The following is a 15,201-nucleotide window of genomic DNA, read 5'->3' on the forward strand; positions in this document are numbered from 1 at the left end:
TTAGAATTCCTTATTTTGCGGCATACAGTACATGTATTTATACTGTTCTGTGTAAGGAATACAGCAAACACTGGTGTATCACACTTTTTTTTTTAAATGTAGGAGCTTGTAGGAAAAGCATGTCACAGTATACCTATACATTGGCACAGCCTTCTTCAGAAATATATGTCAGGAATTCCTTCCAGTGTCTCTCATGACTCACAAGAGGCGAACAAAACCTAATGCCTGACAAGAATTAAAAGACACTTTTGACCAATTATATAACAGTTTGACTCCAAAATTCTATCTACCAAAGGATCCTGGCCATGTTCTGCTAGGCCGCAGCCAAAGTTTAAACATGCCATAGAGAAGAACTGTGGTTAGCCAAGGCTCAGCGTAAAGTTACTGTCAATACAATTATAGGATAACTGAGCAGAGTTACAATGAGCCACACAGGAGCAAAATGAAACCCACTACCAGTGTCTAAAAGAAAATGTAAAAATCCTTCATTTTTTAATTAAGATTACAGAATGGAATACTGAGAGATGTTAAAGAAAATGTGTACCATTCTGACTTCTGTCACATGTGCAGCCCTCATGTGAACCTTTTTAGGTTTAAACCAGGGATGGGGAAACTTCGGCCCCCCAGCTGTTGCAAAACTACAATTCTTATCATGCCTAAAGAGCCGAAGAGAAGCTTTGGCTGGTCAGGCATGATGGGAATTGTAGTTTTGCAACAGCCGGAGGGCCGAAGGTTCCCCATCCCTGGTTTAAACCATAATCCATTTCAATATTCATGTAAACCTTAGCCACGTATTTGGCTGAATATAAGCAGAACCTCAGCAGTTTAGTATCAGGCTTTGGGCCCATAAATTAGTGTTCTAGCGACTGTAGTGATATTAAATAAGGTCATGGTTTATCTTCTCTACCTGGAGAGTAAAATTAGGACATTAACCCTAAAGAGACAGCAATACTCAAGATACTCAAGACAAGAAACTCAAGATACTTAAATTATTTAAAAACACTGTAAGCTGCTAGGACTGTAAAAAAGGAGATAGCAGCACATACATTGCCCTGATGCCTCTATAACTACTCTGATGATATGCTCTCACTACTCCGCTGATAATGTTCTGAACCCACTACAGTCTCAGAGACTGGCTGCAGTAGATTTGGCACATGGTCAGCAAAAGGAGGAGGGCACATCATAGAGGTGGCCTGGCATGCCAGTACTGGATTGGCAGAGTAAGTAAAGTAGAGAACGCTTTTATGCTACACCGTATGGTATGAAAAATTATACAGTAAATCTCAAGTGGTCCAACTCACCTCTACAGAATCGCTTGCAGTCAAGTTGTTTTGTAAGCTTTCATTTCCTAGTCCAGAATCTTCGGCATCTATGAGATTATCCACCGGGACAGCTTGATTTGGTTGCATGTATGTAAAGTCACCTTCACCAGATTCTAAAGCTACACAGACATTATATGAATAGGGCAGAGTCAATGTCCCATTTGGGTACTGAGAAATCATTCTGGGATCAAGGTGAGGATATAGGTTTGAACTTAAAGGCTCAAATATTGAAAGTGATGTCGATGTAGTCTTGCACTTTGATATAATAACTAACATAACAGTTATGACAAACAGGAGCGAAATGAGAGCAAGGGCGATGACCAAGTATAACTGTAAGTTAGACTGAGGCTCTTCAGATGGGATTTTGTCAATGAACCTGGGTATCATCTGCTGGAAACTGTTGGCAACAATAAGGTTTAGGGTAACCGTAGATGAGAGAGAAGGGTGTCCATTGTCCTTTACCATCACAACTATCTTATGGTTCAGTACATCCTTCTCTTGAAAAACACGGGAGGTCCTTATCTCTCCAGTATGTTGAGTGATGATGAAAAAAGATGGTTCAGGCTCCTGTAAAAAATGGTAAGAGAGCCAAGCATTGTGTCCAGAATCTGTGTCTATGGCAACTACCTTAGTTATTAAGGAACCTTGTTCAGAGTCAAAAGGGACCATCTCAAATGCTGTCATACCTCCACTGTCTATTGAGGGGTATAAAATTTTTGGTGCATTATCATTTTGATCCACAATGCGGATTATTAATGTTGTATTGCTGCTCAGAGAGGGGAATCCATTGTCTTTAGCAGTAACATATATTAGAAACTCAGTCTGCTTTTCATAATCAAATGATCTCTGAGCATAAAGAACTCCGGTCTCTATATTTATAGATAGATAAGAGGAGGACGTCTGGTCTTCTGAAATATTGCTGGAAATTGAATAAATTATTTTAGCGTTGTCTCCAGTATCGGCATCTGAGGCTTGTATGTTGTATATAGAGGCTCCTGGTAAATTATTTTCATGTACATAGGCATGATAGATGGGTTTACCAAACACTGGTGGATTATCATTGACATCTGATATCTCCAGAACGATGGGTCTTTTACTAGACAGCGGAGGAGATCCTCTATCGGTTGCCAGTATAGTGATATTATAGCTAGACACTTTTTCTCTATCCATAGGACCAGCAGTGACAATCTTGTAATACGTATCAGATGATGATATGAAACTAAAGGGTGTTTCCTCAATAAGTTTACAGTCTGTTTGTCCATTTTCTCCCGAATCTCGATCATGGACTTTAATAAGTGCTATCATTGTACCGGGGGCAACATCCTCAGCTATAGGACTGAACAAAGAACTGACTGATATCTCAGGAGCATTGTCATTCTTATCTATGACTTCTATCAATACCTTACAAAGGGCCACAAGGCCTCCACCATCTTTAGCTTGAACGGCCAATTCATAATTCCTTGTCAATTCATAATCTAATTTATTATTTATTTTTATGTCCCCGGTTACAGGGTTGATGCTGAATGTTCCTGTACGATGGACATTTCCAGAAGTCTTACTGAAGGAATATGTGACCTGTCCATTGACCCCTTCATCCTTGTCTGTTGAGGTCACAGTGAGTATTGTTGTATTTACTGGAGTATTCTCATTGACACTGACTTTATATACTGACTGGGTGAATATTGGGAAATTATCATTAGCATCAGTAACAATGATCCTTATTATAGCAGTTCCAGATCTCATAGGTTTCCCTGCATCCATAGCTGTTAGTATGAGCTCATGAAGACTCTGGGTCTCTCTATCTAATGGTTTCTCTAGAACAAGCTCTAGAAATGTGCTGCCATCTGGATTGGTGTCTTCACTCAGTGTAAAATACTGATTGTCACTGAGCTTATATGACTGTACAGAATTAGAACCAATGTCTAGATCTTCTGCAGCTTGTAAAGCATATCTGGTTCCGGCTGGTGTTAACTCAATTGTCTCTATGCTAAATACATCAGGGAAAAATGCTGGAGAATTATCATTTATATCCTGAATTTCTATTTTAATGTGGGAAATACTGAATGGATTTTCAGCCACAGCATCAAATGTTAAGAAGCATGAGGATTCTGCTCCACACAATGTCTCTCTGTCTATCCGGTCCTTAATATACAGATTACCATTATCTACATTCACATAGAAATATCTCTCTGAAACATGTGACAAAATCCTTAAATTTCTAGATGAGAGCTGCTTAATATCTAATCCAAGGTCATCTGCAATATTTGCTATAACAGAGTCTTTCCTCATTTCTTCTACAATGGAATAATGAATCTGACCAGAGACTGAATGACACAGCCAGGAAAATAAGATAGAAATGGTTACTTGCCATCTGATTGCTCTGCAGATCTGTAAATGATTTTCCATGTTCCTATCTGAATTCTAAGAATAATCTTCTGGATGGTATTTATAATCCACTGATAAGAACACAAGGAAATCCTAAATGTTTTCATAAGATAGTATCCAATATTCAGTGTTTTGCAGGAGAAAATCCAGAATATGCCTGTGTCTCTGCTTGCAGTTCTGTAATGTGTGTGAATGAAGAAAATACCAGTATGTCTCTAGTTCTGTTTTCTTCTCCATACTGGTTAAACAGCGGCGCTCAGAGGTATAAGTGAGGAACTGCAGTCCTGAATTTATTTTTATTTCTTTTAGGCAAACATTTTTCTATTTCAAACTAATAAATGATCTTACTCTCAAATAATATCAATCAGTATTACTATAAAAGACAACAAACATTTCCTAAATTGTGTATTTCTAAAATAGAAAAAAAATAAACTTATATGATGTATACATTTGTCATGTATTTTTTTTAATCTCAGTTTCTTTTTGTAAAATAAAGATATGCCGTACTTTATAATATAAAATCATTATTTATATAAAATATAAAATATATATTTATATAATAAAAAATTATTTAGTAGACAATTATTGTGTTTCTGGGTTTAATAGAGTCTCTTTGTCACTTTATAAAATATACCTTGTAAAAACAAATATTATTCATATATAATTTTTATATCTATATAATGTAATTATATATTTATATTTAATCATTAATTTTATTTATTATTTATTTAATAATTTAATCGTTTATTTTATCAAATATGGTTGTACATTGTAGTTAAATATTAAGAAAGATGAACTTTGACATTGATAGGTTTAGATACTTTAAAACATTTTAAAAAACTGTATATTGTAAGTAAACTTTATTTTGAACTGATCATTTACAAAAATAATAAGATCTGTTTATGAATGCTTTGATCATTATTTTACACTGTATCAATTGCCTATAAAAGCACATAGCTAGAAGATGATGATGATGATGACTGTTAAGAAACCTTAATATAATCAAAAGAAACAATCTAAACAAAGTAAAATTTGCCAACAAGAAAGTAATTATAGTAAGTTAGGAATCTTAAAAGTAATTTTGTTGTCATTAATTTGGTTTCCTTACAAATCAGCATTTTAATATTTCTTTGTATAAGGTAACAGAATAAGGATTCTATGTCACATAAATCATATCTGATTCACAATAATCCTAAACTGTCAATTCTCTATTAGCACTTACATTTTATATTTTTAAATCACATAGAGACATTGAGATTTCAATGACATTCACTTTATGTTAGTTTTATTATATGTACATAGCAGAATAGAATCTTGATGATGAAGAAAGTCAATGTGTATTAAAGCATTGAATTATATTAAAACAACTGAGAAAGCTCTATTTGTTTACTTCTGAATAATCGTATATTTAAAGCTTAACAAAAACCAAATTTTAACTTTGAGATTTTAAATTATGTCCTTCAAGGGACCTAAAGTGATATATATATATATATATTTATATTTATATATATATATATATATATATATATATATATATATATATATATATATATATATATATATATAAAATTTTATTTTTCACTATATGTTCATTAAACTTAACAACATGACATACATTTAAATATGAGACCTTGTGACTAAAGATGACACAATTATGTCATTATATTTTTAGAATGTTTTCCTTCAGAAAACTAACTTGCTGCCTCTGGATAAATGTCAAGATAGAAAGAATAGACATGTGCATACAAGACTTTAAGTCCTATATAAACTTTAGTGACTAGGGATGGTCCGAACTCTCCGAGGTTCGGGTTCGTATGAACCCGAACGCTCGGCATCAGATTCCCGCTGTCTGGGATACAGCCTATGTCTATGGCTGTATTCCAGTTTTCCAGGCGGTCCTCCAGCTGGATCGGCCCGCTGCACAGAGCGGGCAGACAGCGGGAATCATTACCGAGAGTTCGGGTTCATACGAACCTGAACCGAACTCGGTTCGGATCATCCCTATTGGTGACCTATAGTTTTGCCATTATTAACATAATAATATGATAATTTATACTTACAAAAATTTTACAGATATGCATATAGTGAAAAGCAAAAAAGTCGCAAGAAAAAAGTAACTGTATAGATAGCTACTTTGGCTATAATATTAAGGATACATACAGCAGATATATTTAAACCTGAGACTCCCTTTCCAAACAATCGACTGAGTAACTGAAAGCCACTAACACCAATTTAGCAATAGTCAAGGCAATGGATATCACTAAAACATGAAAGTTTAAAATTCCTTTTAATTGCAATATGTAAGACACAGATGTCTGAGATGTATGCAGACATTGCTGGTTACATCATATATTAGTATTTGGCTATGTTCATACAACTTCAAAAATATTGAAAAGGCGGCTGATTTTTATATAAAAAAAAATAAAAAAGACAGTTTTTGTTGAGATTAAACTGACTGCAAAGGCAATGCTTTGAAGTCAATGGGAAGACGGACGTCCAATGCACACAGTGTATTGAATAACAGATGTTTTTGCCGCGGATGTCAAAATAATGAACACGATCATTATTTTCGGACGTCTTTTGCAAACAGCGGACGTTTTTTATTAGTAGTTCACACACAGTTCTGTCTCCATTTTTACTATTAAATTCAATAGACTTTTCCATTAAGCCACACCCAAAGGGCAATTAGTAATCCCAAACTAGAATAATGTACAAACACCAGTCTTTGCACTAAGGGGAGGCCACACAGCTAAATGATGTCCGTTATTTTAGACTCAAAAACACGGACGTCAATTTTAAATGGAGCTGAAAAAACGTTGTGTGAGCCTTTGTGTAGCATGCATTTGTGCATATCTAAGGATATAAACCAAAACATAGATTTTTAAAGTGATATTATTGAAACATATTATATATCCAAGTCAAAAGTTTTAATCAGTCATGGTCTGTGTGTTCAGACACATCCCTTGAACAGGAAGAAAAGGGACTCAGTTAAGAGCATCTCTTCCTGACTCATTCCTCACTGCAGTAGACAGACGCCATAGACTGAGGGTCCTATTACACAGAGCGATTTTTAACGATTAACAACTAACGATTGCAAACGAGATTGTTTATCGTTAACCTGAAATTGCTCACAAAATTACACAGAACGATAATCGTTAGTTATAATCGTTACTTTGATCGTTATTGTGATCGTTACTTTGATCGTTTATTCCTTATGATCCCAGCAAAACAATGGGCAATGTGCAATTACACTGAACGATTAGTGAAAAAATGCGGAACTTAAGCGAACGAATGGTGAATTACAGCGAACGATTAGTGAACCATTAACGATAATTTTAGGTTCAGATCTAAATCAACGATCAATGACTTATAAATGATTTTTTGATCGTTGCCTGCAATTACACAGAACGATTATCGTTTAAATTCAAACGATTTAACGATTTTTCGCATGATAATCGTCCCGTGTAATAGGGCCCTAAGACTACTATACAATCCATCTCATGCAGCCAGGTAAGAGACAGCACCCAGTCTCTAGGACATGTAAAGGCTGCTTTCACACATGATAGTTATCTGGAAAACTGTTACTACAGTTTTTACGCCAAAGTCAGAAGTGGATCCAGCAGGAAAGTGAAGTACAAGACCTCCCTTTCCTTTCCATCCCATTTAAGTCCACTCCTGGCTTTGGCACAAAAACTGTAGTGACAGTTCTCAAAAAAAAAAAAAAAGCCAGGTGTGAAACCAGCCTAATCCCCCCCACAAGATGCTAACACTCTAATTACAATAAAAATACATATTTTTGGGAAATGGGCAAAGACCTAAATATCTATGTAAATGACTGTCAATCTACTGTAAACACTGGGAAACCAAATGTCTCTGTAGTTTTAAATAAAGTCGAATAAATAAATGAATAAGCAACCTATGAATAGTTATATATTATCAGCAACTAAACCAATACCAAAGGAAAATTAAACACATGCACAATATAAACTAAGAGAAATAATGACTGGTAACAAGATGCCTGGAGAACTACTTAAATTGTAACAAACCTCATAGATAACTTTAGAGCAAGCTGTAGGCCTCATATAAAACTTATAAAATATATCGGTTTCTGGTGTGATAGCATTTGTTAACTTGAATTTTTCAGGAATACTAATGCATAAAAATGTCATCCCAAGACACAAGTTATTCCTGAGGATAGGGGATAGCTAGCTGATTAGTGCGGTCAGCGCTTGGCAATATTTGTTAACCCCATAGGGAATAGGTGTGGGCCTCTCACCTGCAGCTCCATTCATGTGGTGGGCCATTGTACTCTGCTCTCAGAATAAGTGTGCTATGATTAAGGGTAGCTTTCCAGCTTGTGATAAAACCTTAAGACTCTAAACACTACAATATAAACCTCATGGGCCCACCAGGGCCACATTCTGTAGGTATGTCAAAGTAGACCCAGCAAACAAATCACAGAAGCCTACTTATTACATTGCCATTAAGACCATAAACTGACATAAAAATATTGATAAATAAGCCACCTGGGCTTAACACTATTCCTGTAAATCCTCTGTCCTCCATTTTATTTGACAAGTGCGTCTATAATAAAAATTGCATGAACTTCAGACGTATCAGGAAACAGATACTATACCCCATTAACCCTTTGAGGACCAGGCCCAAAATGACCCAGTGGACCGCGCAAATTTTGATCTTAGTGTTTTCGTTTTCCCCTCCTCCCCTTCTAAGAGCTCTAGCACTCTCAGTTTTCTATCTACAAGCCATGTAAGTGCTTGTTTTTTACAGGAATAGTTGTACTGTGTAATGGCATCATTCATTTTACCATAACATGTATGATGGAATCCCAAATATGTTATTTATGAAGCTATAAATAGGTGAAATCGTAAATAAGAATGCAATATGGTAACGTTTGGGGGGTTCCTGTGTCTACGTAATGCACTATATGGTAACAGCGACATGACACTATTATTCTATAGGTCAGCCGGAACACAACCATATGCAGGTTACACAGATTCTCTAATGTTATATATATATTTTTTAATGAAATCCTTTTTTTTGGCAATTAAATATTAATAAAATGGGCCTATTGTGACGCTATTGTGACGCTTATAACGGTTTTATTTTTTCACCTACGGGGCTGTATGGGGCGTCATTTTTTCCGCCATGATCTCTAGTTTTTATTAATACCATATTTGTGAAGATCGGACGTTTTGATCACTTTTTATTGATTTTTTTAATATATAATGTAACATAAAATCAGTAATCTGCGCACTTTTTCCCCTCTTTTCGTGTACGCCGCTAACCGATCACAATGACGCTTGTTATATTTTAATAGATCGGGCAATTACGCACGCTACGGTATATTATATGTTTATCTATTTATTTATTTTTATATGTTTTATTTATATAATGGGAAAGGGGGGTGATTTAGACTTTTATTGGGGGAGGGGCTTTGGGGTAGTGTAATAGTGATTTGAACTTTTTTTTTTTACACTTTTGAAGTCCCTCTGGGGGACTTCTACATTCACTACTTTGATTTTTACACTGATCATTGCTATGCCATAGGCATAGCATTGATCAGTGTTATCGGCGATCTGCTCATTGAGCCTGCCTGTGCAGGCTCAGTGTAGCAGATCGCCGATCGGACCGCACGGAGGCAGGTGAGAGACCTCCGGCAGTCCGTTTCAACGATCGGGACCCCCGCAGTCACACTGCGGGGGTCCCGATCGGTAAGTGACAGGGGACTCCCCCTGTCACTTACACTTAAACGCCGCGGTCGCGGCGTTTAAGGGGTTAATGACACGCGGCAGCGCGATCGCTGCAGCGTGTCATTACCGGTGAGGTCCCGGCTGCTCAGTGCAGCCGGCCCCCACCTGCTGTGAAGCGCGCTCCGCTCCGGAGCACGCTTCATAGCGGGAGAAACACCCAGGACGTAAGGTTACGTCATGGGTCGTCTGGGGACAGACTTCCATGACGTAACCCTACGTCCAGGGTCGTCTAAGGGTTAACAAAAAATAAATATTGTGTTAGTTTTGCATTGTCAGATATAATCAGATTTCTTAGTTAATATTTGTAAGGCGAATATTTTATTTTACAGTACCTTGTAAAGGCCATATTACTCTAAGTGATTATCGGCCATATGTGGCAAATTATTGGCTGATGCGACCGATAATAAGCAGTGTTAAAAGGCAACGATTATCCAACATGCTTGATGTCGGTAGATCGATGTCCTTCAAAACACTGGAAGAAAACAATGGCCATAGCGACGGTTTGCTGGGCTTTGCTCTGTGCAATAGGAGCTGTAGCAGCAGATGACCGCCATCTCTTATAGGCCACAGAGCGAACATCCGTTTTCCCCCCGATTACAAACACCAAGAGCGAACAGGGAACAAGGAGCAAGTAAGTATTGACCTGACAGGTCGGTGCTCACTTCCTCCTTTAATATCGGTCCGTGTAATAGAACCTTACAGTGAACCAATTGGTGTTTTTTATATCTTATAAAATCTGTACACATTCTTCAGTTACATTTTAGATAAACTCACCTGCAGCACATCAGTTGTCGGTAAAGCTTCTCTTCCACTTTCAGTCCCGAGTCCAGAATCATCGGCATCAATGAGGTTGTCCACAGGAACATCTGGATTTTGTTTCATGTAAGTAAAGTCACTTTCACTGGCATCAAACCCCACACAGACATTGTATGAGTAAGGGAATGTCAGTGTCCCATTTCCATACTGAGAAAGGATTCTGGGGTCGACTTGAGGATACAGGTTTGAGCTGAGGTTACTGAACATTGGGACGGGATCAGATTTCTTACACTTGGAGATAATGACCAACATGACAGTGATAAGAAATAGCAGTGAGATTAATCCAAGGGCGATGATTAAATACAACTGTAAACTAGATTGTGGATTCTCTTCCGTTACTTGTTCATTGAATCTGGGAACAACCTGCTGGAAATTGTTGGCTATAAGGAGATTTAGGGTAACTGTAGATGACAGAGAGGGGTCTCCATTGTCCTTCACCATCACCACTATCTTATGGTTCAGTACATCCTTCTCTTGAAAAATACGAGATGTCCTTATCTCCCCAGTATGTTGTGTGATGGCAAAATAAGAAGGTTCTGATAAGTGTAGAAAATGATAAGAGAGCCAAGCATTGTGCCCAGAGTCCGGATCTATGGCCACTACCTTAGTTATTAAGGAACCCTGTTCAGAATCAAAAGGGACCATGTCAAATGCCGTCATACCTCCAATGTCTGAGGACGGGAATAAAATTTTGGGTGCATTATCATTCTGATCCATAATATGAATAAGTAGTGTTGTGTTGCTGCTCAGAGATGGGGATCCATTGTCTCTGGCATTTATTTGTATGTAAAACTCTTTATGTTGCTCATAATCGAATGATCTCTGAGCATAGATGACCCCAGTCTCTATATTGATGGAGAGATAGGAGGATGCCGGAAGATCCTCTGTATTAGAGGTGGAGATGGAATAAAATATTCTTGCATTGTCTCCAGTGTCAGGATCTGAGGCTTGTATACTGTATATAGAGGAGCCTGGTAAATTGTTCTCTGGGACATAAGCAATATAAGTACTTCTGGTAAACAATGGTGGGTTGTCATTGACATCTGATATCTCCAATGTGATGGTCCTTCTGCTGGAAAGTGGGGGAGATCCTCTGTCAGTGGCTAAAACAGTAATGGTGTAACTAGAAACCTTCTCTCTGTCCATGGGACTTGTGGTGACAATTCTGTAATAGTTGTCAGATGATAAAACTAAAATAAATGGTATTTCATCCAGAAGTTTACAGTCCACTTCTCCATTCTGTCCTGAGTCTTTATCATGAACTTCAATCAGAGCGATCATTGTACCCACAGCAGCGTCCTCAGGAATAGGAGTAGAGAATGAGGTAATAGACATCTTAGGAGCATTGTCGTTGTCATCTACGACTTCTACCAAAACCTTACAATGGGATATTAGGCCTCCGCCATCTTTAGCCTGCACAGAGAGCTCATAATTCTGTGTTAGCTCATAATCTAGGTTATGATTTATTTTAATGTCCCCGGTCACAGGGTTGATGCTGAATGTTCTCGTATGATGGACATTCCCAGAAGTCTTACTGAAGAAATATGTGACCAGTCCATTGACCCCATTATCCTTGTCTGTGGAGTTCACAGTGATAATTGTTGTATTCACTGGAGTATTCTCATTGACACTGACTTTATATACTGACTGGGTGAATATTGGGAAATTATCATTAACATCAGTAACAATGATCCTTATTAAAGCAGTTCCAGATCTCATAGGTTTCCCCCCATCCATAGCTGTTAGTATGAGCTCATGAAGACTCTGGGTCTCTCTATCTAATGGTTTCTCTAGAACAAGCTCTAGAAATGTGCTGCCATCTGGATTGGTGTCTTCACTCAGTGTAAAATACTGGTTGTCACTGAGCTTATATGACTGTACAGAATTAGAACCAGTGTCTGGATCTTCTGCAGCTTGTAAAGCAAATCTAGTTCCCACTGATGTTAATTCAATTGTCTCTAAAGTAAATACATCAGAGAAGAATGCTGGAGAATTATCATTTATATCCAGAATTTCCACCTTTATCTTATTGATATTAAATGGGTTTTCAACCACAGCATCAAAGGTTAGGAAGCAGGAGGCTGATCTCCCACACAATGTCTCTCTGTCTATCCTGTCCTTAACATAAAGATTTCCACTATCTATATTGATATAGAAATTTATCTCTGAAGCTCTGGATACAATCCTCAGTTTTCTAGATGAGAGCTGCTTAATATCTAATCCAAGGTCATCTGCAATATTTGCTATAACAGAGTCTTTCCTCATTTCTTCTACAATGGAATAATGAATCTGACCAGAGACTGAATGACACAGCCAGGAAAATAAGATAGAAATGGTTACTTGCCATCTGAGTCCTTTGTATTTCTCTGTATAAGGTTCCATCTCAGACACCAGGCTTCCAATATCTTCCAGGAAATAATCTTTTTATAAAAGTATTAGGAATCCAGAAAGATGTGGGAAATATAATTCCAATAGCTTACAAAATATTGCTGGAGTAATGCAGATAATGTCTGTGTCTCCCTGTGCAGATCTGCAGTGTGTATGAGGAAGGAAAACACCAGTGGATTTCCAGTTTTGTATTTCTCTTTTTATTGGTCAAACAGCGGCGCTCTGAGGTGAAAATGAGGAACTGCGGTCTAGATTTCTAATTTAGAATGTCATAGTAGGTTTTTATGTTTACAAATGTAAACTTTTATAAATATTCATTATAAATGTATATAAACAATCACACACACATTAATAAGATAAAGAAAAGAGGAAAATAGCTACTAAACTCATGTTAGCAGGCTTTCTATATACGACAAATTGATATAGGATTTAGTAAAATAACTGATTTTTTTTATTATTTTAAGAAGTATTTTTTTTTAAAATGTTTCATCATTGTTAGTTTTAAAATAAATATTGGTTCTGCTCAGTTATAACGTAAAAATATTTTTTCATGACAATTCTATAAATCAAAATATAATTTAAAGGGGGCGGTTATTATTTTGAAAACGATTACAGCCACATTTGACTTCTTATGTTATAAACAATGTTAGGATTTTACAAGCTCCTATACTTGCAATTACATTAGTAACTGGACCCAGAACGACCATTGTAAGCTGGCAATATTGTATATTAACACATAACATAATTCTATGGAAAACTAGGTATTGAAATGTCATCTCAAAATTTAAAATTAAAGTTGTAGTTTAAAGACAAAGTGGTTGGGTAACTAATACAGATAAAATTATTTTTGAAAGTGTACCTGTCATTATAAGACTATGTTCACACAACGTCAAAAATATTGAAAAGGCTGCCGATTTTGCTATTTTAAAAAACGTCCATTTTTGCCACGATTTAACAGACTGCTATGACAATGCATTGAAGTCAATGGAAAGACGGACGTTTAATACACACAATGTATTGAATAACGGACATTTTTACTTGGACATCAAAATAATGAACATGATCATTATTTTCGGACATCAGCGGACATTTTTTATTTGTTGTTCACACACAGTTTTTTTCTCACCGTCCTTTCTCTGTTTTAAAAATTAAATTCAATGGTCTTTTTAATTTAGCCACACCCAAAGTCCAATTAGTCCACCTAAACTAGAATAATGTACAAACACTAGTCATTGCACTAAGGGGAGGCCAGGCTGCTAAATGACATCAAAATGATGGACGTCATTTTAAACAGAGCTGAAATAACGTTGTGTGAACATAGCCTAACTTTCAAAATCTAAATCAACATTATGTGTGATATAAAGCAAGTTTTCAACATGAATTCGTTATTTTTGTTGTTATCATGCTGTAAAACAAAGCTGAACTTACCAGAAATCCAGGTCCAGTCTCCTGAAGGCGGCTTGTGCTGGTTGGAAAAAAAAGAGACTAACCACATGAAGTCCCGGCCAGTACAGAGAGTCACGGCTCAATGTGTCAGTCAATGAAATGACTGCCTTTTCTCTCTGCAGTTGACCTGGAAAACACAGAACTTCCTGTGTTTAGACTTTTTGTAAGAAAAAAAAAGTACAGGAAGTGCCACGTTTTCCATGATAAAAAAAAAAACAAAAAAAGAAATTTCAAACTTGCTTTATATCACACCCCCTGCTGATTTAGATTTTGAAAGTTAGAATGGCAGTGACACGTTAAATAAACAAAATTTTGATTTATGGAACTACAGTATGTGGGATCTGTACACTACATAGTGTGCCAAGAAAACAAATTGTAGGTGTCAAAGTAGTAGCTCAAATGCCAAATGTTCAGGGTTTTGCAAAAGTGAACTTACTGTAGTTTTGCTCATCTCTGGTCAATAGCATTGTAAGTTAAGTATGGTATGGAGACCCATGAAAACCATTCTATGTTGAAAACATTGTAACCTGAATATATTGCAACTTGAAAGACCATTGTATTAACATACAGGGGAAGATTTATCTAACTGGTGTAAAGCAGAATTGTCTTAGTTGCCCCTAGCAACCAGTCAGATTACATTTTTCTTTCCTCACAGACTCTTTGAAAAATGAAAGGTGGAATCTGATTGGTTGCCAGGGGCAACTAAGACAATTCTACACCAGTTTAATAAATCTCCCCCACAGTATATACTAAAATCCATGTAGAACCTTTAAACTCACTATATATACAGTGTATATATATATATAGAGAGAGAGAGAGAGAGAGAGAGAAAGAGAGAGAGAGAGAGAGAAGAAGAGGAGGAGGAAGAAGAAGAAGAAGAAGAAGAAGAATAAGAAGAAGAAGAAGAAGAAGAAGAAGAAGAAGAAGAAGAAGAAGAAGAAGAAGAGATTATCTATTTGGTGCAAATTTATCAAAATGGTCAAAAATAAAAGTATTCTTCCTTATCCATACCAACCAATCACAGCTCAGCTTTCATTTTACCAGAATAGTTTAAGAAATTAAAGTTCAGCAAC

At 36.6% G+C, this 15,201-nt stretch overlaps 1 protein-coding gene across 8 annotated transcripts in view; it reads right to left on the bottom strand.

The window, feature by feature from the left end:
• The window catches only part of LOC138791883 (protocadherin gamma-A4-like), a 255,016-nt gene that overhangs the window by 199,231 nt on the left and 40,584 nt on the right, over positions 1 to 15,201 (bottom strand). For 2 of the 8 annotated variants that reach the window (XM_069969264.1, XM_069969255.1), the window contains exon 1: positions 10,253 to 12,819. The exons of 5 other annotated variants lie outside the window; for them this stretch is intronic. In XM_069969264.1, coding sequence (XP_069825365.1) covers positions 10,253 to 12,676 — 2,424 coding nt within the window. In that variant the 5' untranslated portion in view covers positions 12,677 to 12,819. Of the gene's footprint in view, positions 1 to 1,301; positions 3,871 to 10,252; positions 12,820 to 15,201 lie in introns of those variants that run through there. One more of the 8 variants, XM_069969254.1, reaches the window with a different exon arrangement.

The sequence above is a fragment of the Dendropsophus ebraccatus genome, chromosome 1 (genome assembly GCF_027789765.1).
Source record: "Dendropsophus ebraccatus isolate aDenEbr1 chromosome 1, aDenEbr1.pat, whole genome shotgun sequence".
NCBI classification, from domain to species: domain Eukaryota; kingdom Metazoa; phylum Chordata; class Amphibia; order Anura; family Hylidae; genus Dendropsophus; species Dendropsophus ebraccatus.